We start from the raw sequence: 21,968 nt of genomic DNA on the forward strand, positions 1-21,968 counted from the left end.
TTTGCATCCAGATCCTTTTCTTTGTCCCATTGGAGGAGTAAGGCTGATGGTGAATTTTAGCTCCGGAGCCAACTTCTGCAAAATCTGAAGGAGGTGGGAAGCTGGATTCAGGCTGATGCCTCTCCAGTTTGCACCAGAACACCTCATTCCCAAATCCAGGTGCTGGCTCAGGGAGGACACTCTGTTTGTGGAGCAGCCCTGCCCTGCCTGGGAGGGCCCCGAGCAGAGGGGATCTTGCTCATCCCTGGAACAGGATGACCTGTCAGCACCAGTCACTGTCCCAGCAGACAGGGACAGGGAGAGCTGATGGACTGCTGATATTGTAGGGATTTCTGTAAGTCTTAGGTTGGAAATGGTCTTATGTTGGAAATGGAGGAGTGTATTCTATCCCCATCTGTCAGAGCAGGGGCAGTTCTCTGCTGTTCCCTGGGCAGTTTTTTCTTTATCTCTCCCACAGCCAATCCTCCCTCCAGGAGATCTCTGCTGTCCATGGCCACTGAGTGTCCCTGCATGGCTGAGAAAATTCCATCATCCCATGGGGAGATGCTGTGCCCAGGGCAGGAGCCAAGCATTCCTACCTGGATCCAATCTGACTTTGGAACCCCACAGCAGCCTTTGCCCACTGCATTCCCAGAGGAGCAGCTTTCTTCCCCACTGCATTCCCAGAGGGAGCCCAGGCCCATCTCCAGCAGCCCTGGAGCTCCAGAGGAAAACTCCAGCCTTGTCCAGGATCCTGCTCCAGCAGAAGCACAGCTGGCACTGCAGGAGGGCTGAGCCCCCATGGAATGGGACTGCTGCCACCACCCTGACCCACAGCCTGCCAGGGCCTGCTCTCACTCTGGCAGGGGATTGTTTTGTTTGGTTTTTTTTCTTTTTTCTTTTTTTTGTACTATTGCATTTGTATTTTTAGTTTTCCTGTTAAAGAACTGTTATTCCTACTCCCATATCTTTGCCTGACAGCCCCTTAATTTCAAAATTATAATAATTCAGAGAGAGGGGGTTTGTATTTTCCATTTCAGGGGAAGCTCCTGCCTTCCTTAGCAGACACCTGGCTTTTCAAACGAAAACAATATTATAGGGATTTCTTTTGGTACAATCAAGTGTCTTTTTTCCTAGGGAAAATGATAAAGTCCTTACAAACTGTGGATATCTGGGACTCCCAGAAAGTTGCAGTAGTACCCAGCACGTTTCTTGCCTTACTGTTTTATGCTGAGGGCAATATTCCCAAATAAAAGACAATTGAGGGAGGAGCAGGACATGTCACCTTCTACCGTGTAGGACTTTTATTTCTGAAACACACAAAAAATTAAGGATCCTCTGTTCTCCTGCCAACTCTTCTGTGATTAAAACAAAAGAGGATGAATTGTACTTCACCTCTCTAACATCTGTCTACACCCCCCCCCGAAAGGGTTTGCTGCATCCCCAAGTTACTCTCATTTGAGGCTTCACACTTTTCTGTCTGCTGTTATTTCACATTTCATTATCTCAGCGTTTCCAGACAAAAATAGTCCTGCTCTGGCAAATCGCTGGATGTTTTTCCTCTCTTGCAAACAGATTGCTTCCCTGCCCCTCCTCAGCATCCAGCCCCTGGCTGCAGCAATATCCCTTTCATTAGATGGATCAGGAGCATCCTGCATCCTCCCTATCAGTTTCCCCTTCACATGCTGGGATTGATGTGGTGGAAATTTCCATGAGTTCTGTTACCTATCCTAACATAAAATACAGACACCTGTGGGTGCATTCCTAGGCTGTTTGTCACCTCCTGCTTCCAAGCTGATGTGGAAGCTGTAGGGAAAAGACAAATGGTATTTGCCAGTTAGGTCTACTAATTACAGGACATGTTTTTGGGAGGAAAAAAGAAATTGTTTTCTCTTGCAGTCTTTCCAATCTGTTTTGAATTAGGAGACACTTAGGATTAGAAAGTGTTTTCTCATTAGAACAAATGTCACAGATTTAAAAATCTCTTCATTTAAATTCTTCCTAATGTTCTTTGGCTTGAATGAGGGAGCTCTTAATGTCCATTTTAATTAAAGCATTTCTCTGGGATTTCTGCCTGGGTACCTAATGACAGCAGGTCTCGGGGAAGGGGATGTGCTCCAGCTAAGAATGGGAACTCCTGGATGGCAACTGCAGCAGAAAGTCTCCTTTTGGGGCTTTTTAGGGAAAAGTGCTAAAGGACACACAAATTAAGATCTGCCTATGAAATGATCCCACGCTTCCAGTGGGCAGAAATACCACACAGTTTGGGAGGCACTGGCTGGGTTTGCAAAGGGATTGATCTGAGTTTCCCAAGCCACTTTGAATTTTTCTCTTTTTGCTGCTGTTCTCCTGCCATCAGCACAGGCTGTGGCAGCCAGGCAGGAGTGCTGGGCTCAGGTGTAGCACCCTGTCCCTGCTGCCAGAGCCCTCCTCTCCCCCACACACTGCCTCACGTTTCTCCTCCCTGTTCAGGTGAGGGTTGGTCCTTCCCCCGCTCCCCAGCAGCCCTGTGGTGCTGGATCCATTTGTCAATGCACACCCATGGGAGCTGCCAGTGAGCAGGGCTTTGTCAGCTTTCCCAGGTAAGAAATCCTTTGCAACACCAGGTTTCACCAGGCAGGTGTCTGTCTGGTGGCACAGGAAGGCTGGAGGGTGCTGTGAAATAAAAGCATTATTGGGGCACAGCCAGATCCCTCTCCTGGAGCATGGCAAAGGCAGTGGGAACCATCCTGGTGGGGAATTGGATGATCCTGCTCCTCAGCGTTCTTTTCCAGCTGGGACAGCCCCCATTTCTCCCTCTTCCCTGGAGCAGCCTGGGACAAGGAGCTGGTCCCTGCCTCTGGCTCACCACAGGACTGCCATCCCAGGGGGATCCAAGAGGAGAAGGACCTGGAGGCCAAGAGCCATCAGATGGTGGGAGCAGCACATGGACAGTTTCCTTACAGACAGTGTAGGTGTTGAAAAAACCAACCACAGAGCCAGACCTCACTGATGGAAATCCCACAGCTGGGGAAAGGCAGGAACCTGCCTGGGCTCACCCCAGTGGTGCCTGGCTCACTCCCTCCTTCTCTCCTCCAGTGACACATAAATCTGGAGACAGTTAATAATGAAGGCTATTAAGATAAGATTTAGTCTTTATCGTTCTCCTGCTTCCTTCATTTGTCAGGCACTTGAACCAAACAGAGCAAAGTTGATCTGGGAAACGCTGCTGATGCCCAGACAGTGGCAGATTTATTGGTGCTTGTGCCCAGGAACAACAACCAAGGGACGAGGAGCTACCTGGGCAGGTGTGGCCCTGTGTGATCGGTGTCCCTGCTCCTTTCCCTCGGGACACTCACTCAAAGCAGTCACCTTCACTTGGTAGCTCATAAACCATGTCACTGCTGGAGCTGGGCAGCATTTCTGGGCCAAAAAGTACCTTGGCAGACAAAGTGTTGTTTTGAGGAAGAAACTCATAAAATTATGGAATGTGTTGTGTTGTAAGAGACCAAAATATCAGCTCATTCCAAGCCCACCTTCCACTATCCCAGGCTGCTCCAAGCCGTGCCCAACCTGGCTGTGGAAACTTTCAGGGATCCAGGGGCAGCCACAGCTTCTCTGGACAACCTGTGCCAGTGCTGTTTAACCACCACACTTCAGGAAAATTGGTTTCTTTTTAATGATCTTTGGAAGTAATATTCTTTATTTGCTCCCCCTTCCCTAACACATTAATTGTTTTACTGTCTTTTCTGAGAGAATCCTCTTTGTGCTGCCTCCCATTCAGGGCCTGTGAGCTGTTGCATATCCTGTAAGGTGGAGGGAGTGCTTAGCAGCAAATCTTTGATTTCCTCAATGTAACAGTAAGAAAAATGTAATAAAATAAGCATAGGTTTTGTTTTCAGCATGTTTTCAGCTGCATGTAGTGTGCAAATCCTGGAAGAAAAGGCACCTGGATACACACAGGACAGTGGGTATGGCCCCAAGGCTGCCAGAGCATTTGGACATTTTTAGGCACAGAGTGGCATTGTTGGGTGTCCTGGGCAGGCCCAGAAGTTGGACTGGATGATCCTGGGGGCTCCTTCCAGCTGAGGATTTTCTGATCCGTGATTCTGTGATTCCTTGGCAGGAGTTCCTGCGGGCAGGAGACTGAGGGGAAATGTGCAGCCCTTCCCGAGATGACAGCGGTATGGATACAGCCACCTGCAAGGTTTTGGAGATCACGTCCACTGAGTTTTCCCTCCTTTATCATGAAGTGGATGAGCCCCAGCTCCCCCCTTCCAACATCCTTTTACTGCTTTTAGACTGACTTGAGATAGGGTGGAAAAAGAAATCTGAGAGAGGTGAGTTCCAAGGTCAGCGCTGCTCACCCGGCTCTGTCATCCCACTGAGCTCATAAATTGGTGTTAACACCTCCTGGAAAGAACAACAAATATAAAAGGAGAACCTGGCTCAGACTGGGAAGCACAGCCATTACCGGGGCAGCCACTGCAGAGCAGAGTCTGGCACGACAGCAAATCCAGCCCAACTCCAATGCCTGCTCAGCCCAGATGTGAACCCAGCCCCTGGCAGCATCCTGGTCATCTCCCAGGAGATGGAGAAAGCTGCCTTTTCGGGCAATTTATTTTTCTAAACATCACAAAGCACCTGTCTTGTTCCTCTCCCATTAGAAATCTGCTTTGGCAGAGTGCTCTTTTTTATTTTATTTTTTTGCTTGTTCTTTAAACAGCACCTTAGAATGAGGCTTTGCTCTGAACAAATTAGTTCAGAGCCTTTCATTTGCACTCCCCACCCCTTCCACTTATGATTCCCTTCAGTGGGATTCACAAAATCTATTATTGCTGCTGTAGATTGGCCATGGTGTGACTTTGGAGCAAATTCTTTCTATGTTGACACTGTTGCTTCATTGTTATTCTTTCTGTTTGAGTGAAACAAAATGAAAAATTCATTAAAAACAGAGGGAAAAAATGAGGAAAGAAACCCACTGGTATTTCTCTATCTCCCAGCACAAAAATCAAATATGGAAGATTGAAAAGAGGGTGATGGGAAGGGAAGGGCGAGAGAGTTAAATGTCTAAAGGATCCAGCCACACACAGTGTGGATTTTTTAGGATAAACATGCCAATAAAAAGAATTAAAAGGACCTGTCATCTTCTCAGGGTCCCACTATCCAATTAGGAGCCAGGGAGGGGTCCCACAGGTGGACTCACTTTGGGATGTTTCAGCAGGCAGCAACGCCTCAGAGGAGCTCTGGGACCTGCACCATGGCCCCAGGGAGCTCCCCAAGAAAGGGCTCTGCCCTCAGCCCTGCTCTCAGGGAATCACAGCACAGAGTGTCCTGAGCTGGGAGGGACCCAGAGGATCACCCAGCCCAGCCCCATCCCTGCACAGACACCCCAACAGCCCCACCCTGGGCACCCCTGGCAGCGCTGTGCCAACGCTCCTGCAGCTCTGGCAGCCTCGGGGCCGTGCCCATCCCCTGGGGAGCCTGGGCAGTGCCAGCACCCTCTGGGGAAGAGCCTTTCCCTGATCTCCTGAACCTTTCCCTGATCTCCAGCCTGACCCTCCCTGTCACAGTTCCAGCCGTTCCCTGTCCCTGTCACAGAGAGCAGAGATCAGAGCTGCCCTCGGGAAGAGCTGCAGCCCCTGATGAGGCCTGACCTCAGCCTTGTCTTCCCCAGCTGGAGAAACCAAGTGACCTCAGCAATCCTCATATGGTCCCTCCAGGCTCTCCCAGCCTGGCAGGACCCCACATTCTCCCCTTTCCAGTTGGGCTGGAACCCCCAGGCCCCACATGGCCCCAAGTCCCTACAGAAATCACCTCTAGTCTGGCTTGCCCCATTTTTCCAAGCAGGGAGGCAGAGGCAGGAGCTGGCAGGGAGGGGACAAACTCAGGGAATCTGAGGCATAGCCAGACTCTGCTGGCAGTGGGACTCTGGAACAGCTCTGGAACAGCTCCCCACCACATGGGTGCTCTGGCGGGCTCCCAGTGCCTCCTCCTCCGGAGATGGGGCACTCTGCCTGTGCATAGCCCCGTGCTGACTTCTTCCAGGACCTTCTGAATTTCCCAGTCTGCAGCCTCAAGGACACCCATCCAGGATTGGAGGGACAGATCCTCTGGGAAGGCACAGCCAGCGGAGCTGGGCCATGCCCTGGAGCTCCTCCTCACCTGGGATCTCAGCAAAATTGCTCTGTGTGGTTCTTCAGCCTCAGAGCAGTGTGTGACTGTTCAGGGCAGACCAAGGGACTTGGATCAGCAGATCCTCAGCTCTGCAGGCTGGAGGTCCCCATCCACTTCTCCCTGGGTTAAGGCTGGTAAGGAGCATCTTCAGTGGTTCCTGACACGGAATCACACCGCACCCCAGTGCCTTGGTGCTGGGAAGGGCTTTGGTGTGGTCTCCTACGTTCTCCTGGCATACCAAGTCAGCACCTCACAGTGCAGATGGGTGGCTTTGTAAAGGCTGGATGGGCCCTGGGCTCCAGGGGGATTAGGGATGGGTTGGGCTCTACCTGGGTGCCAGTTACAAGGGGCAAGACCCCTCAGGGGTCTTTCCTGGGACATGTCCTAATAACCATAGCAATGACCTGAGAAATGCACCCCCAAAACAAGACCCTCAATGTCCCTTCCAACCTGAGCTGTCCTGGGATCTTGTAGCTCCCCAATCCTCTTCCCAAACCTGCTGCAGGTTTGCTCTGTAGCTGCAGCTTTTTTATTCTTATGACAGACTCTCATGAAGATCAGGTCTTGATCTCCACAATCACCACTACATTATTATCATCCATCCCAGGAGGGGGACACCCCCCCCAAAATAATCACCTAAATATTTTTTAAAAATAAAAATGACAAAACATTACCCAGGATCTCTGCTGAGGAATGTCACAGGGGAAGAAAAACTCTTTTTGTGATCAAGAGACTGAACTTCAAAACACCCAAACTGCACATCTCTGCGGGGCACCTTTCTGCAGGGTTATTAATAAGAAATAATTGTTTTAAATGCAGAAAAGCCTGTGTACTTTCTATTCCCTTCCAAAAGCCCTGCAACGCTTGTCCTTAATGAATAATGAAAGATGCTTTTGTATTGCTTCCCACCCATAGACTTTCAAGTGATTGTTAAGCAATAATAAATAGGACTCTAAAGAAATCAGGGCTTGATGAAAACTTAATTCTGGACTAATAAGAGAAGCACCTGCTGTTGCACAAGTTTATAGATGTTCCTGGGGCCTTGGTGGGTGGAGAATTTTGGTGAAAGCTCTGAATGTTCCAGCCCCGGGAAAATACCACTAAATGATTCTGAAATGTTGTTGTGTAGCTCCAAGGGAATTAGAATTTGGAAGGAAACCAGGAGATGCCATGGCCAGAACAGGCACTTTGATGCCCTGATCATAGCACTGCTGTGATGCCCTCTGTGATCTCACTCTGAGGGGGCATTTATCATGGAAAGGCAAACCCAAAGAGGACATTGTTCTTTGAGGAGAGAGGGACAGCAACATCCTGTCTCAGACTGGGGGAATTGGATTTCATGGGAAAACAATGTACTCCACCAGGAAGCAGATGTGGCATTCAGCCCTGCCAAGGGAAAGCACATGGTGCAGGTGAAAAACTGAAGGGATATCATGGAATAATGGAATGGGTTGGGTTGGAAGAGACCTTAAAGGCCATCTCATCCCACCCCCTACTATGGACAGGGACACCTTCCATCATCCCAGGTTGCTCCAAGCCCTGTCCAACCTGGCCTTGGGCACTGCCAGGGATCCAGGGGCAGCCACAGCTGCTCTGGGCACCCTGTGCCAGGACCTGCCCACCCTCACAGGGAGGGATTTATTCCTGATATCCAATCTAATCCTGACAGAGGGCAGCTCTGTCAGCCATGAGTTGCCCAATAAAAATTAAGCTGAAAAAGGCAGTTAATTGCTCTCATTTGGATTGGTAGGTACCGAGTTCTTGCCTGCAGCTCACAGCCAGAGACGTCTTGATGTTGACAGGAGAGTTCACCTTACTGAGGGGTCTTTACCCGACCTTCAGAGGTATCTTCTGAACACCTCAACACTCCCACCAGTCCCATCAGGACTGGTTGGAATCAGGACTCAGCACTGTGTTGGGTAGTTTTGTGTAACTGATCACTTAAATACCACTATAATTCTGTTGGCATCAGTGGGGAAAACTTACGGAGGATTTGCCTTGATTGTCAATTAATAATTTGTGCTGTTGCACTATCCCAGGCATGTAACAGGAATAAATTTCTTGACTGAAAGGGTTGTCCAACCCTGGCACAGCTGCCCAGGGGGATTTAAAAGCTGTGAGGATGTGGCACTTGGGGACACAGGTTAGTGGTGAGCTTGGCAGCGCTGGGATAATGGCTGGACTTGATGGCAATTCTGTGATTTATGCCTCTGTGATGCCTCGCTCCTGCTGGTGAGCTCTTGCCCTTCCGTAACACGCTGTGGAGAGCAGCTGCATGAAATTATTTGCATTGATGTCACCTGAAGCCCGCTGCCGTGAGCTGGGAGCACACAGCGGGAGCTGTGGAACCCGTGTGCCACCTCCAAGCGACGCCGCTCCCTGCACAGCTCCGCGTGTGCCCGTCCCTCTAGCGCCGGGGCTCTCAGCCTGGCCTTCCCACGCCTCTAGACAGAGGCGAAATGCCGGACGTTCATTTCGGTCAGGAAACATCATTTTCCCAAGAGAACCGTTTTCTGCCCGGTGAGTGCCAGGAGCGGGCGGACACAGAATGGAGCAGCCGAGCTCAGCATCGCGCTGTTACCGAGAGCCCCTGGGGAAGAGCGCCCGGGCTGGAGCTCCGGGGCCGGACCCGCGGCTCCGCTGAGCGCTCGGCGGGGACGCCGCGGGTGCGAACTTCGGCTGCGGCTCCGGTGAACCGGGTGTAGGCACAGAGCGAGCGGTGCCGGTGCGAGCGCTGGGGGCGGCTGCTCCGCAGCTCCCGGACCGCGCTGCGGGGCCGGCACCGCCAACACCGAGAGCCCCGAGCGCAGCCGAGCCCCGAGCGCAGCGCAGCCCCGCCGGGGCCGCCCGCCGCTCCCTCACGGGGACCCGCGCCCGGAGCAGCCCCGCGCGCCCGGCCCCGCCCGCGCCCGCCCCGCTCTGGACCCTTCCACCGCGCGGGCAGCGGAGCGGGAGGGAGCGGGCGGTGCGGGGCGAGCGGCGCTGCCCCCGGCCGAGCCCCGGCTGCGCGGCCCTGCCCGGCAGAGCCCTGTGAGGGCAGATCGGTACAGGCCGCGCCGCGGCAGCAGCGAGAGCGGGCGGTGGGCAGAGGAGTGGGCTCTCCGCGGCGCGTGGGTCCCCCCCGGCTTGGAGCCGTGGTACGGTCGGCGGGAAGGAGCCGCGGCGCGGGGCGGTGCGCGGCACTGAGCCGGCGGCTCCCGCGGGCGAGGCGGGACGGGCCCGGCCCTCCGTCCGCACGGCACCGACCTGCCCGGTACCGACCTGCCCGGTGAGTGCTGCCGCTCCTTCCCCGGCTGCTGCGGGGGGCCGCTCCCGCCAGCCGGAGTGTGCGGTTCGTGCTGCCAGTGAATTAGTGCTGCCTTTTTTTTTTTTTTTTTGCCTTTTTTTTTTTCCTTTCTTTCTTTTTCAATCTTCACTTTCCCCACCCGTTTTCTTGTGAGTGGTTAGGTTTTTCCGCCCCCGATGCACGTTTTCCCCGTTTGACAGGATGGGGAAGTGCCGCACCTGGAAGCGGCTGCCGGGGTGGCGATGGCTCCGGGGCTGAGCCCTCCGCGAGTCCCGGGCGCTTGGGAGGGATGTCCGCGGTGTGACCGCGCGGCCGCGGGCTACTTTGTGCTTCCTGCAAACCGGAGATGCTCGGCTTCTCTGCCAGCGGGGCCTCGCGCGGCCGGGAGCGGCTTCGTAGCGAGCAAACAGGCGGAATACCGAGCCCGAGCGGCGCTGAGCCGCGCCGCTCCCCGCGGGACCGTGCGGAGCCCTGCGGGCTCCAGCGCGCGGTGCCGGAACCGCCGGAGCTTCTCTGCCGCGGTTATGTTGGGGCTGCTGGTGTCTGTCGGGAGTTGTATTTGGGAGCAGGCTCCCCAGGGAAGTGGTGGAGTCACCATCCTTGGGAATGTTAAAAAATGAGCAGACGTGACACTCGGCCGTACGTTTTACTGGGCACGGGCGGACTCAGAGGTTGGAACCTGATGATTTTGGAGGTCTTTTTCAACCTTAATGATTCCGTTGATTTGAGGTGATGTATGAAACTCCGGGTCTTGCTCCAGAGCAGCTTTGGTGAGTGTGAAACAGTCAGATCTGGCCGTGCCTTTGGGAGGGTGTCCGGCGGCCGATTCCCTTTAGACAGCCCAGGCGGCTGAGACACAAACTGCCGGGATGGACAGCAGGGCGGATGTGCACATTTATTTTCTGACTTGCTCCTGAAGAGCAAGAGCCCGCCTGCAGGAACGACCCATCGCAGTTGTGCTTGCTGCAGTGCTTCAGCACGGAACCTCAATCCCAGAATTACTTAAGTTGGAAAAGCCCGCTAAGATCGAGTCCGGCCATTAACCCAGCACTGCCAAGCCCACCACTAAACCATATCCCCAAGTGCCACTTAAACCATATCCCCAAGTGCCACTTCTACACCTCTTCTAAATCCCTCCAGGGAAGGTGACTCCACCACTTCTGAGTGTAATTCTCACATGGTTTTGGCATGGGCAGGGCTGGGAACCAGCCCGTGCTGTGTGGCTCGGGGGCCTTCCCACACCGCAGGGCTGCTCAGGCTTTTGAGGAGACTGAAATCAGTGGCATCACGGCTGGCTTGGGCTGACTTTCAAGGCCAGAAGAAAAGACTCTGTTATTTCATATTGAGGAAACTCTTGTCTTTCCCCCACCAGTAAATCGTGTGGTGACCGATGGCCGGTGCCAGCGGCGGCCGGGCAGGGAGGGACCGCGGTGGCAGCGCAGGTCGGACCCTGCTGCCGGCCCTTCCCGAGCTGGCAGGGCCAGCACAAGCCCTTGGCATTTGCCCTGGACCTCAGCGCCCTGGCCCGAACCTGTTTTCCTTGGCTGTGTCATCAGCCCAGGAGGGCTGGGCTGTGTCCCAGCCCCTCCGGATTGTCCCTGCTGCGGGAGGAGGGCTGAGCTCCTCCACAGGTGCCTCCGCTCTTGGTCTCCCTTCAGCAGTGAAGTGGGAGGTGGTGCTTTCCCTTTCATTTTGCCCTGTCCTTTATTCTGCCGTTCCTTGGGATTTGGGCTCTTTGCACTGTTCTGAAGGACAGGGAAGGAGCCTGGCTTCCAGGTGAGCTCCGGGATGCAGGGATGGGTGCTGCTGTTGTCAGGGAGCTGAGGAGCAGTGCCACAGGCAGAACCTCAGATGTGTGACCCTGGAGCACTTTCGTGGGCTGCCTGCTCTGGCTGACAGCTTGTCACAAGGTTTAGTGCTCCCGTTCCTGGAAGCCTTTCTGTGGTTTTGGCCGCGTGTGAAAGCTTCCTTCGAGAGGGGTGGGTGTTCAGACACTCCTCCAGCTCTCTGAGCCCGGGGAATATTGCTGCTGTTTTACCTCTGTCAGGCTAATGTTGGAGATGGATTTCAGGAGAACGGCAAAGCAGAAAGAGGTGTGTCTCTTAAGAACCACTTTCTTTAGAAATGGCTGATAATAGGCAGTGAGTTTGGGGAGGATGTTTTATTTAAGGATTGAAAAGAGAGGATTAAAGCTCTTGACAGAGAGCAGTTTATGTGGAGTAAGTGATGGGACTTGATCATTCAGAAAAAGACTGTAACGTGTTCCCATCACCAAGAAAGCTTACTGCTCTCTGTGTCCCAAATCATTCAATAAAAGCAACAAAACTCTTTTTTATTTAAGTTCTTCACTGGTGGCTGCATAAGGAGTTTTCAGACCTAGCAGTAAATTTGTATCTGCTCAAAGAAAAAAGCCTGTGGGGATAAAAAACTGTGATATGCTAAAGGTACTGTGGATTTATCCAAGGTGTTAATTATGGGCATTGGAAGTAGCTGTGTCTGTCTTGGAGAATTGCATCTTTTCCTTCTTTGCCCCCTCCCATTAAGTTACTGGCACAGAGCTGTGCTCCTGGATTTGCAAAAGCACAGAGTCACTGCTCGTAAAATTACTGAAATAAAAAAAAGGTTTGTGCGGGGAGAAAAAACAAGAATCAAATTTTAGGCTCAAATTGTGATTCCAAAACAAGTTGCTCATTCTTCTCACAGCTTGAGGTTTGTGATGGAAAGGTTGAAAAACCCAGCAAGAAAAACAGGCTGGGGAAAAAAAAAATCCGGAATAAGCCAAACAGAGTGAAATTCAGAATAAACTGTCATCAGAGAGTGTTTATAAACCTGCTGGAGAAAAGCGAGGGAGCAACCATTCAGATCAATAACACGTTCTTTTTTTATAACTGTAGAGCTTTAATCATATAGTTTAAAAAAATAATCCTAAATGTGTGCATTTTATACCTGTGCTGGTAGCTGGGGCTAAATCTGCAGAGTTCATGCTGATCTGGGTAATCTGAATCAAGCTGAATAGTAAAGAGGCTCTTAGGAGGATCTGAAACCCAGGAGGCATTTTTCAAACCTGAGTTATGTCACTTTTTTTAGAGGTGCCTCAGGCAATTGCATTTTAAGGAGACAAAGCTTTTGTTTTCAAGCTGGCCTAGAAAAATGCCAAGGATGAATCCAAAGTAAAGGCTTTCAGAAGTTGTCATTTGTGATTAAGTTGATTTTGCTGTTGTGCACAGAAGGCCTCTGCCTTCCCCGGCGTGCCCAGAGCTGGGGCTATTTTTATTTTTGCCACCAGTCCTGGTGTACCTGTTTAATTCCAGTGAGTAATAGTGCCCGGGGGTCTCACCTGAAAGTGTGTATTTAATGAGAGGGTCATGTGTCTGCCAGCTCAATCTCCAATAGAAAATTAACTGTAGGTGCATTATAAAAGGCAGAATTGAGGTGATAACCGGGCAGGGATTGACTTAGATAGGTATTCTGCAGAATTAACATCTGTCTGTGTCTAGTTTAGTATTTAAGATGTTGGAAATACCAAAGCCAAGGCTTCAAACCACGAGCAAAGGCTGTTTCCTTTCACAGAGGCCAGTCTGTGTGCACGTAGTGAATCCAAAGCTTTTCTTGGGGCTTCTCAGGTTCCTTGCAGCCTAAACAATGAGAAGGAGCATCCTGGTGTTGCCAGGCTGTGGGCAAACAAGAGGAGCTGCTCCTGTGGAGCCTGAGCTGGGGGAATATCGTGCAGGATGTAACAGATGATGCTGGAGCATGGATGTGGAAAAGTCTGCTGCCTGCAATCTGGAGTGCTGTGAGCTCCCAGCGAGATGCTCCTTGTTAGAGAAAGGTGAAATCCTGCGAGTGTTGTAGTGACTTCTTGTTCTTAAATAAAGCCAGAGTAGGTTTTGTCTGAAAATCTGCCTGAAAGCAGCTCTGGCTGCAGAAGCAGTGCCAGGGCTGTCTCACCTGGGCAGGAGGTGTCCCTGGGAGCAGCAGATTCCTCAGCCCTGGCTCTGGATAGCCAGGGAAGGGCTATAAGGGCAGCCTGAGTCATCCTTTTGGCTCTTGTGTAACACCCAAACAATGCTGCTTGTCCTGCTCACTGAGGGCTCTTGGACTGCCCAGAACAGAGATGTGGGACTGGATGGAGCCTCTCCCAGGGACACCTCTGAGCTGCAGCTTCTGCAGCAGCTGGCTCCTGCAGTTCTCACCCTGGCACCTCAGAATCCTAATATTTGATTATTTTTTTAAAGCAAGCCTTGAGTATGTGTTGAAAGTGTGTAGAGCAAGTGGTGCTAGCGACCTGAGGCAAGACTTGGCCTTGCCTTTGCAGGGAAGGTCCTCAGTTGATTTCAGGGCTTCTGGGCTTTTCCTTCCCCTCTTTTGCTGGAGCTGCCCGGCAGGATGTGCTCAGCAGGATGCTGAGCTCTGTTCCAGGAGCATCCCTGCACCTGCAGCAGACTATTTATTTTCCTAAACATCCACAGTCTGCCAGTGAGGTTGCACAACTGTCTGGTTTTTGGGTTTTTTTGGTTTTGTTTTATTTTTTAATTTGTTCCAAGAGATCTGTTTTTAAAATAGAAAACACAATGCCAGGTTGCTAGGGTTTATTTCTACCAAGAGTAAGGTATATAGATGGGCACCTCTGGGCTATGTCTGTGTGAATTCAGTGACTCCCTGGTGGTATCTCCAGCATCACCTCCACGTGGGGATGGTACCAAACAAAAGGAGCTGAGAAGTGCCAGGGCTTTATCTGATGATGCTTTTGCAAGCAGCTTACATTTCAACAAATGCAGCCGCGCTGGGAATGAATGTGAACTCATTTTCAGCTTGCTACTGCAGGCAGAATAAGAATGGCCAGGTGAAATGTGTGAGCAGGAGGAATAACTGAGGCAGTGCAGCTCCATTCCCAGTGGCTCCCGCTGTGTCCCACCTCCCCTGAAGGGAGAACATCCTTCCCCTGGGGCTGTGCCCGCTGGCACTTAAACAGGAGACAATTTCTGCAAGAGAAGCTGTTGAGGAAAAGGTGGCAGTGGACACTTGTTGTGGAACAGTTCAGGACAGGCTGGCAAAGGTCGCAGGGTGGGCAGAGGAGGTGCTTGCAGGTCTCCCCCACCAAAGCTCTTGATGTCTTTATTAGTCTAAATCTTGTGCTGCCCTTCTGTCTTTAGCAAACTTTCTTCTGGAAAACTGTCTTGGGAGCATTAGTGAGAGAAGGATGTGGAGAGCCCTGGCTGTGCCAGTTCTGCACAGGGCAGCTGCTGCTGTGTCATTGCCCTCAGTGCTCATGGCTGCCTTTCACCTGGCCTCCAGTGACATCCTCCACTTGCCAGGACCTCAAGGTGACTCTTCTGGCCCAGGCTGTGGCCCCTGTGTAGAAGGCTGCAGGTGGCTGGTGCTCAAACATAATTGTTTGGGGTTTCTTTTTTTTTTTTTCAAATCTAGCAAAAATCTCAGTGGTTGCTATGGGACAGACCTTGCAGAGCTGATGGTGCTGCCTGGCCTGAGCTGTGTTCCTGCTGAGGGGCAGCACTGGAGGGGTTTGGTGGTTCAGCAGCTCCTGGTTCCTGTCCCTGGAGCTGTGTCTGCTGTAAAACAGGTGTTTTTGTTGATGCTGCAGCAATCTGCAATGCTTGGAGCTCTTACAGCTCCTGAAGCTCCTTCTGGAGCTGGTAAAAGCTGTAAGCACTGCAGAAATCCTCTTGAGCTCTTCTAGTAATTTAAACTTATTGGTTTTATTTATAATTTTTAAACTTCTGCTCCAAAGAGTGCAGCTCTTATGTTCACATATTTCAAGAGGCCAATAAAACCTCACCTGTCTCTGTGGTGACTCTGAGAGAATCCCAGGATGGTTTGGGTTGGAAGGGACCTTAAAGCCCATCCAGTGCCACCCCGTGCCATGGGCAGGGACACCTTCCACTGTCCCAGGTTGCTCCAAGCCCCATCCAGCCTGGCCGTGGACACTTTCAGGGATCCAGGGGCAGCCCCAGCTGCTCTGGGCACCCTGTGCCAGGGCCTCAGCATCATCACAGAGAAGAATTCCCTCCCAGTATCCCATCCAACCCTGCCCTCTGGCAATGGGAAGCCATTCCCTGTGTCCTGTCCCTCCATCCCTTGCCCAGAGTCAAGGAACTGGCTCTGAAATTTCAGTTTAAGGTGAAAAATCCTTGGTGCAGCTCACGCCCTGCAGCCAGTGTCCATCCTGTACCTCTGGTGGAACACAGGGCACAGGTGAGGGTGAGGAGAAGCACCCCTTGGCAAGTTCCCCTGGCAGGAAAGCTGTGCAGGTAATGCTGGGGGAGTGCCTGCTGCACATCAGGGGTGGGATTTGGGTGTTTTCCTGTTCATGCTTCCCTGCAGCTGGGCTCCCCAGCCATTTGACTGCGGCATAAACAGCATTTCCAGGGAGGCCACGGGAATAATGCCGAGTTTGCTGATACCTCCTGTGAGCACAGCCACACCTCGTGGCAGGAGAGAGGCAGGGAGGGCTTAGATGATTTAATTAAAGTTGTTGTGAGGAAGAAATTAAATTTGGTCTCTTGCCCTGCTTGTATTATGAGGGGGGAGTGCAGCCTTTCTGAACTGAGCCATTCCTTGCCTTCTGTTTGCCTTGGAAAAAAGCAATTTCTCTGTCAGCTTTTAGCCTGGCTGCTGGGCCCCAATTGGTTGTTTATCTTCAGCAGCTCCCCAAATCGCTTTGAAGATGGCCTTAAACATTGATCATCTCTTACAGTCCTTCATCTTTGTTCTGCCAGCAGACACTAGGAATGATATTTTAAATTACCTCTTTCCCCCCAAATGAACAGGCTGTGTGTATGGGCTGGGAGAATTAAAGCTCTTTCAGCCAAAGTATAAATCAGCTGCTCCTCTGTTTTTGCCCAGTTCTCCTGGATTCATCTTGCAGCCCAGTCTGCAAAGCAGCAGGGATTCCAGGGAAGATAAAAGCCAAAGTGCAACTTGATTTCGAGGCAGAATCTGCCAATGTTCTGTTTGGGGAGCAGGATCCTGTTTAAAAATTACTTTTCCCACCCTTATTGCAGTAGTGGGATCTTCCTTCTTGCTGCTCCCTAGGGAAGGGCTGGGGGGCTCCATGGGGTGATGCTGTTCGGACAACGGGGTGCAGAGGTGAGATGATGCCTGACACTGGCAGCTGCTGGCAGGGAAGTTTGGAAAAGCAACTTTTGGATCTCTTCCTTTGCCATTTGAGCACTGAGATCTGGGGGAAAAAAGTGCTGGCTAACAGCAGAACATTTATTCTGTGTCAAGCAGGCAGCAGACAGCAGAGGTGGTTAATTCAGCATGGAAAAGCCCAGAGCTACAGCTGAACAGGCAGGAAGGTTTAATCAATCATTTGGAGCAGGTTTCTGATGCTCCTTTATGCAGACACAGTTTTTTGTAGTGTTGTTAACATTTAATTGGTAACAGGTCACACCAGCCTCTCTCCCAAGCAGAGCAGGAAGGCAGCAGGTTATTTAGATGCACAATCACCCTAATTCCTGGAGCACACCCCAAAATACTGGTGAGAGGAGGTCCTGGAGGGCTTGGGCTGAGGAGTTGGGCTCAGTGAAGGGGGATGCAGCAGCCTGAGCTGTGTGTGGGTTCGTGATCCAGGCTGGTGTCTGCATTCATTGCTTTTATCATCATTTATCATATCATAGTCACAGGCTGGCTTGGGTTGGAAGGGACCTTAAGGGTCATCTCATTCCAATCTCCTTCTGCAGTTCAATTTGCAGATTCCATATCCCCATCCCCTTCTGTGTGCTGGTGCTGTCTGCCTTTTCAACCCCTCTTTTGCAAGAGGGGGAAAAACAGTGTGACCTCAGAGTTAATAGATTTTAGCCTTATATGTAGCATAAACATCTATATTTTGTACTTTGTTGTGAGGCATTGGTGCAGGGGATTCTGGCTCAGTGAGTCAGAGGCTTTTACCCACTCAGTGATGTGAGTAATTTATAGCTTGCCCCAAGTCTGCACAGCTGGGCTGCCAAACTACAGCATGTTGGGGAGTAAATATTGCATGTTTACACAAAGCCTTTTCTCTCCAAGTCCCCAAAAAGAGGATGAGCCACTTTAACAGGCTGCTCAGGCTGAGTAGGTGCCATATCCTGGGGCAAAATGCAGTTGGGCAAAGGAGCCCAGCAATCTTATAAATACAGTGAATTTTAAATTCTTTCCTGGGTTGTAACAGGAGGGGAGTATTCCTGAGCATCTCCACAACCTGCAGTAATGTGACAGTGATGTGAGAGAGAAAGCTGTGTGCAGTGATGGCTAACAGCCTTTAGATCCACTGAATTTTTGTTAAAATAAAGTGGTTTTGGAAGTAGATGTCCTCAACCCATGCTGGAATTCTTTTCCCTGTTAGTACCAAACAGGCTGATGCTGCTGAGGTGCAGGGAGCCAGGACTTGTACTGCCAGTGTCTGCTTTATAAATTTCCAGGTTAAATCAGGCAATAAGTTTGGATTTTGGTTTTTTTTTTTCCCCTTATCCTGAAGCTTGTCAACTTCTTCTTTTACTCTGAGTCTCACAATCCTGAGCAAGAGGAATCTCCAGCAAATAGACCAGCTGATAAAATTGATGCAACAAATTAATTTATTTTTATTAGAAATACGAAATAGCCTGATCTGGAAGGGACCCACAAGGATTAAGTCCAACTCCTGGACACTCCAGCTATCCCACCCTGTGCCTGAGAGCATTGTCCAAGTATCCCTTGAGCTCTGGCAGGCTTGGTGCTGTGATCACTTCCTTGAATTCTTGTTCATCTCTCAAATTTTGCTTGCTCGAAGTTATCTAGTGAGAATAAAGACAACCAGGACATATTGATAAGGCTTCCCACCCTCTAGAGTTGTTGTTTACTCTCACCCCCCCAAAAAAAATTTAACCAAGTCTGAGAAATCTGTAGGACTTGGTAGCCAGTGCTGCCATTTGCCCTTGCAGCAGGGTGGTAAATGAAGCTCTGGGCTTGGTGAGGAGCTCTGGCCTTGATGCTCTAAATATAAAGCAGGTAGGAGGGCATGTGACTTGGCCTGACCTTGGGTGGCAGCAGAGCTGGGAGCAAAGCCAGGTGCAGCTCCCAGCTCCTCTCTGTGCCCTTTCTGTGCCGCTCTGGCCTCCCCCAGACCCTGCAGGTCCCTGGCCCAGCCCCAGCCAGGTGCAGGTGCCCGAGCCCAGGCTGCTGCTCCCGGCCATTGCCACCCCATTCCCCGGCCTTTGCCCTGTCACAGCTGACTTTCCCGGAGGGATTGGACTCTGGGGAATGCCTGGCATGTGGGATTTCACTCGGTGCAGCTGCACAGAGCTGTTTTTGCCGGGCTTGCTGTTGTGTTGAGAAGCTGGCCCTGCTCTGAGCCCCCTCCTTGGCCAATCTGCCCTCAGCACCTGTTTCCTATTGCTGCATTGGTTGATTTTCCCACCTTCTCTCGTGTCAGGGTTAAACTCTGGGAGGTAACAGACACCTGAAATTACAGAATCACTGAGGTTGGACAAGACCTCTAGGACCATGAAGTGTAACTGTTAACCCAGCACCCTGTTTGTCACTAACCCATGTCCCCAGATGCCACTTCCACATGGTTTTTGAATGCTTCCAGTGACTGAGCCACTTCCCTGGGCAGCCTGCCCCAATGCCTGACTGCTCTTTCAGTGAAGAGATTTTCCCTAATATCCAATCTGCACTTCCCCTGGCACAGCTTCAGGCTGTTTGCTCCCCTTGCTTGTTCCCTGAGAGAAGAGCCCAACCCCAACCTGTCCTGATGGACTTGGATTTTGCCAGGTCACCTGGGTGCTGCAGGAGTGTGCAGCTTATTTCAGGTGAAGAAGTTTTGCAGCAGTGCTGTGGTTGTGCCCTGATTCAGCAGCCCCAGGGCTCTGTCCCTGTGTTGGTGCCATTAATCATCCTGTGAGGATCCCTGGGAGATGGATGTCAATCCTTCACACTCCTGCCCAGGGTTACAGGGCTGCCAGTCCTGGGAACAAAAGCTATATCCCAGTCCTGAAAATCACAGAATTCTGCAATGGTTTGGGTTGGAGGGCCCTTAATGATCGTCCCTTTCCACCCCTGCCATGGGCAGGGACACCTTCCACTCTCCCAGGTTGCTCCAATCCCTGTCCAGCCTGGCCTTGAACACTTTCAGGGATGGGCAATCCTGGGAAGTGTATTTAAACAAAAAAAAGATGGACGTGGTGCTCCAGAGTTCCCATCTGAATCCTGGTGCAGCACTCCTGTGCACAGCTGCCTTTTGTTCCTGCACGTTCCCAGGCAAAGCAGGTGGTGTTTAATTTTTTTCTGCATTAAAAAAAATAATCTGTGGCGTGCTGTGCGAGGCTACTCACATCTGTGCGCTCTATGTAGGTCAGATGTGTAGTTGCTTCTTTACGGAGACTAAACTTGACAGCACAGTGTTTCCTCACTGCAGCCAGTGAGGGAGGATCACAGAATTCACATGCTGCCTCCATGAGAAATGTCCTTAGGGAAGACCCCACAGGGGCTGTGTGTGCAGGTGAGGTTTGCTGCCTTCCTGGTGTGCTCCAGGTTTGTGACAATGAGCTTTATTGATGAAAGATTTATTGGGGCTGTGTATCCAGGCTTGATCCAGTGTCATATCAGATTAGCCTTGCAGCTGGAAATGGTAAATGCTTCCCTGCCCTGCTTCCAGCAGCTGCCTTTTGCTCTGCTCCCACTAAAAAGCCTGTTCCCTAATCTCTGCAGCCTGTATTTCTCTTGCTGTATTTCTTCACATGCAAATGCCTTTCCCTCCCCTTTCCTCGCCCCCAGCCAATCCTGTTCTGGAATTCCTTGACCTCTTCTGACTCTGGCAGTGGTGGAGGAGAAAATGAGCTGGAAAGAGGCAACCTGTCATGCCCAGGAGCAAGTTAGAGACCTGATCTAACACCTTGTAGAGCAATAGAGTCTCCCCTTGCTGATGGACAGAGCCTCAGATCCGGGTGTGTGTGGTCTTGTGGGAGATGCTCCACTGGGGTGAAACTAACAGGGGTGAAGGACACGGTTCCTGCTGCTCTGCCACTCATCAGGCTCCTCTTGATCTCCTCAGTCTGATCCCAGCCCGTGGAACAGGAGAGCTGGACCAGTCTGGCTGCTTTGTACATGTTGGGGCTTCCTTCTGTCTTCAGTCCTGGGGTTCTGTGGGCAATGTGGGAACTTTCACAGAAGGGGCTTTTTTGGAGGGAGAACTTGAAAATGGATCCCTGGACATCCATTAAAATCAGATAAACACAGGACCTAAGGTTCATTTAAATCTGAAGAGGGAACTTTTCCTTAGCTGAGATGACCTTGGAAGCCACCATGATTGGAGCAGTGGCCAAGGGGGATCAGAGCAGATGAAGATGGATGTGTGGATGTCCTTATGCAACCCAGTGCAGGGTGGAAGATATTTCCAGTATCAAAATTGTTCTGCCTGCTCCACAAATCTTACCAAGAAACATTTGAACTGAAAGAAGGGCTCCAGCTGCCGCCTCCTCCTCTGAAAATGAGCAGCATCTGCAACAAAGGAAGGATTCAGCAAAGGAGGGTTGTCTACAAGTGCTAACAGCTTTCCAGGAGACTCCAGTTGTGTCCTGAAGCAGCTGGAAGAACACTCAGGAGCAATGAGCAGCTCCTGGTGACTGGAGCAGTAAGTGGTGGTAGGTGGAGCACTGATCTGGTTGGGACTGATCCATGGATTTGGGAGCATTGCTGTTGGGTTGGAGTAGGCTTCCAGTGTGAGGAAATGGACTCTGGAATTCACAGAGTTGCTCAAAGCTTCATGGAAACAAGCAGTGTTGGAACACTTGAGGGGAAGTTGGACTAATTGAAAATTGCTTGTCCTGCTCTACAAGGATTCCAGCTGCAGTCCTGATTCTGGGTGTGTAAATGAGTGTGAGCACATCCCAGTGCAGCTCTCTCTGCTGCAGAGACCATCTTGCTAATTGCTCTGCTGCTGTGTTCAGCCACAGATCCAGGGATGAGACGTTTCCCATGGCTGCTCCTTCCCTTCTTCCTAAAGCAGATGAAGAGTGCCTTGTTAGGGAAGCTCCAGAGTGCAACCAATCTCTTAAACTCCTGCTGTTCAACTGAAACTAAGAGGGAAATAATGAAATCCCTATTGCCACAACACATTTGTTTTGACCTTTAAAAGGAAAATGTGCTGGTGAGTCAGGAGTCCCACCAGGAGATCTGGGCTTGTTTTGGGCAGGGGATGGAGTGGGGACCGTGGGGGTTTAAAGTGGAGGCAGAGAACAGAGCAGCGGGTGAATTTGCTGTGCTCTGGGTTCTGGTGAGCTCACAAGTGGAGTCTCCTCAGCTTTTGGGGGTCTCTCAGCTGTTCTGGTTGTGAAGCAAACAGAGGTCCTCAAGTATTTTGCAGTTTTCTCCTGACTTGATTTTAAAAGCAGGGTGTAAACTCCTTATTTTCAGACATGAAAAAAAGGAAGGGAGGAAGGATCCTGTGCCATCCTCTGTGTTCACAGCAGAAATGAAATGACTGCTTTGGCCAAAACAATGAATCTCAAACATTTTCATGGCAGAAAGTCCTGAGAAAGGTTTGGAGGAAGTTTGTGCCTCAAGGGGAGTG

General features: G+C 51.1%; 1 protein-coding gene across 5 annotated transcripts in view; it reads left to right on the plus strand.

Annotated features, from left to right (window-relative positions):
- The first annotated feature begins 8,312 nt into the window (after nucleotides 1–8,312).
- RALY (RALY heterogeneous nuclear ribonucleoprotein) overlaps nucleotides 8,313–21,968 on the plus strand; it is a 129,832-nt gene continuing 116,176 nt past the window's right edge. For 2 of the 5 annotated variants that reach the window (XM_053958492.1, XM_053958493.1), the window contains exon 1: nucleotides 8,313–8,655. In XM_053958492.1, coding sequence (XP_053814467.1) covers nucleotides 8,411–8,655 — 245 coding nt within the window. In that variant the 5' untranslated portion in view covers nucleotides 8,313–8,410. Of the gene's footprint in view, nucleotides 8,656–9,328; nucleotides 9,404–21,519; nucleotides 21,546–21,968 lie in introns of those variants that run through there. The other 3 variants (XM_053958496.1, XM_053958494.1, XM_053958495.1) reach the window with 3 other exon arrangements.

This window comes from Vidua chalybeata, chromosome 17, assembly GCF_026979565.1.
Source record: "Vidua chalybeata isolate OUT-0048 chromosome 17, bVidCha1 merged haplotype, whole genome shotgun sequence".
NCBI lineage: Eukaryota > Metazoa > Chordata > Aves > Passeriformes > Viduidae > Vidua > Vidua chalybeata.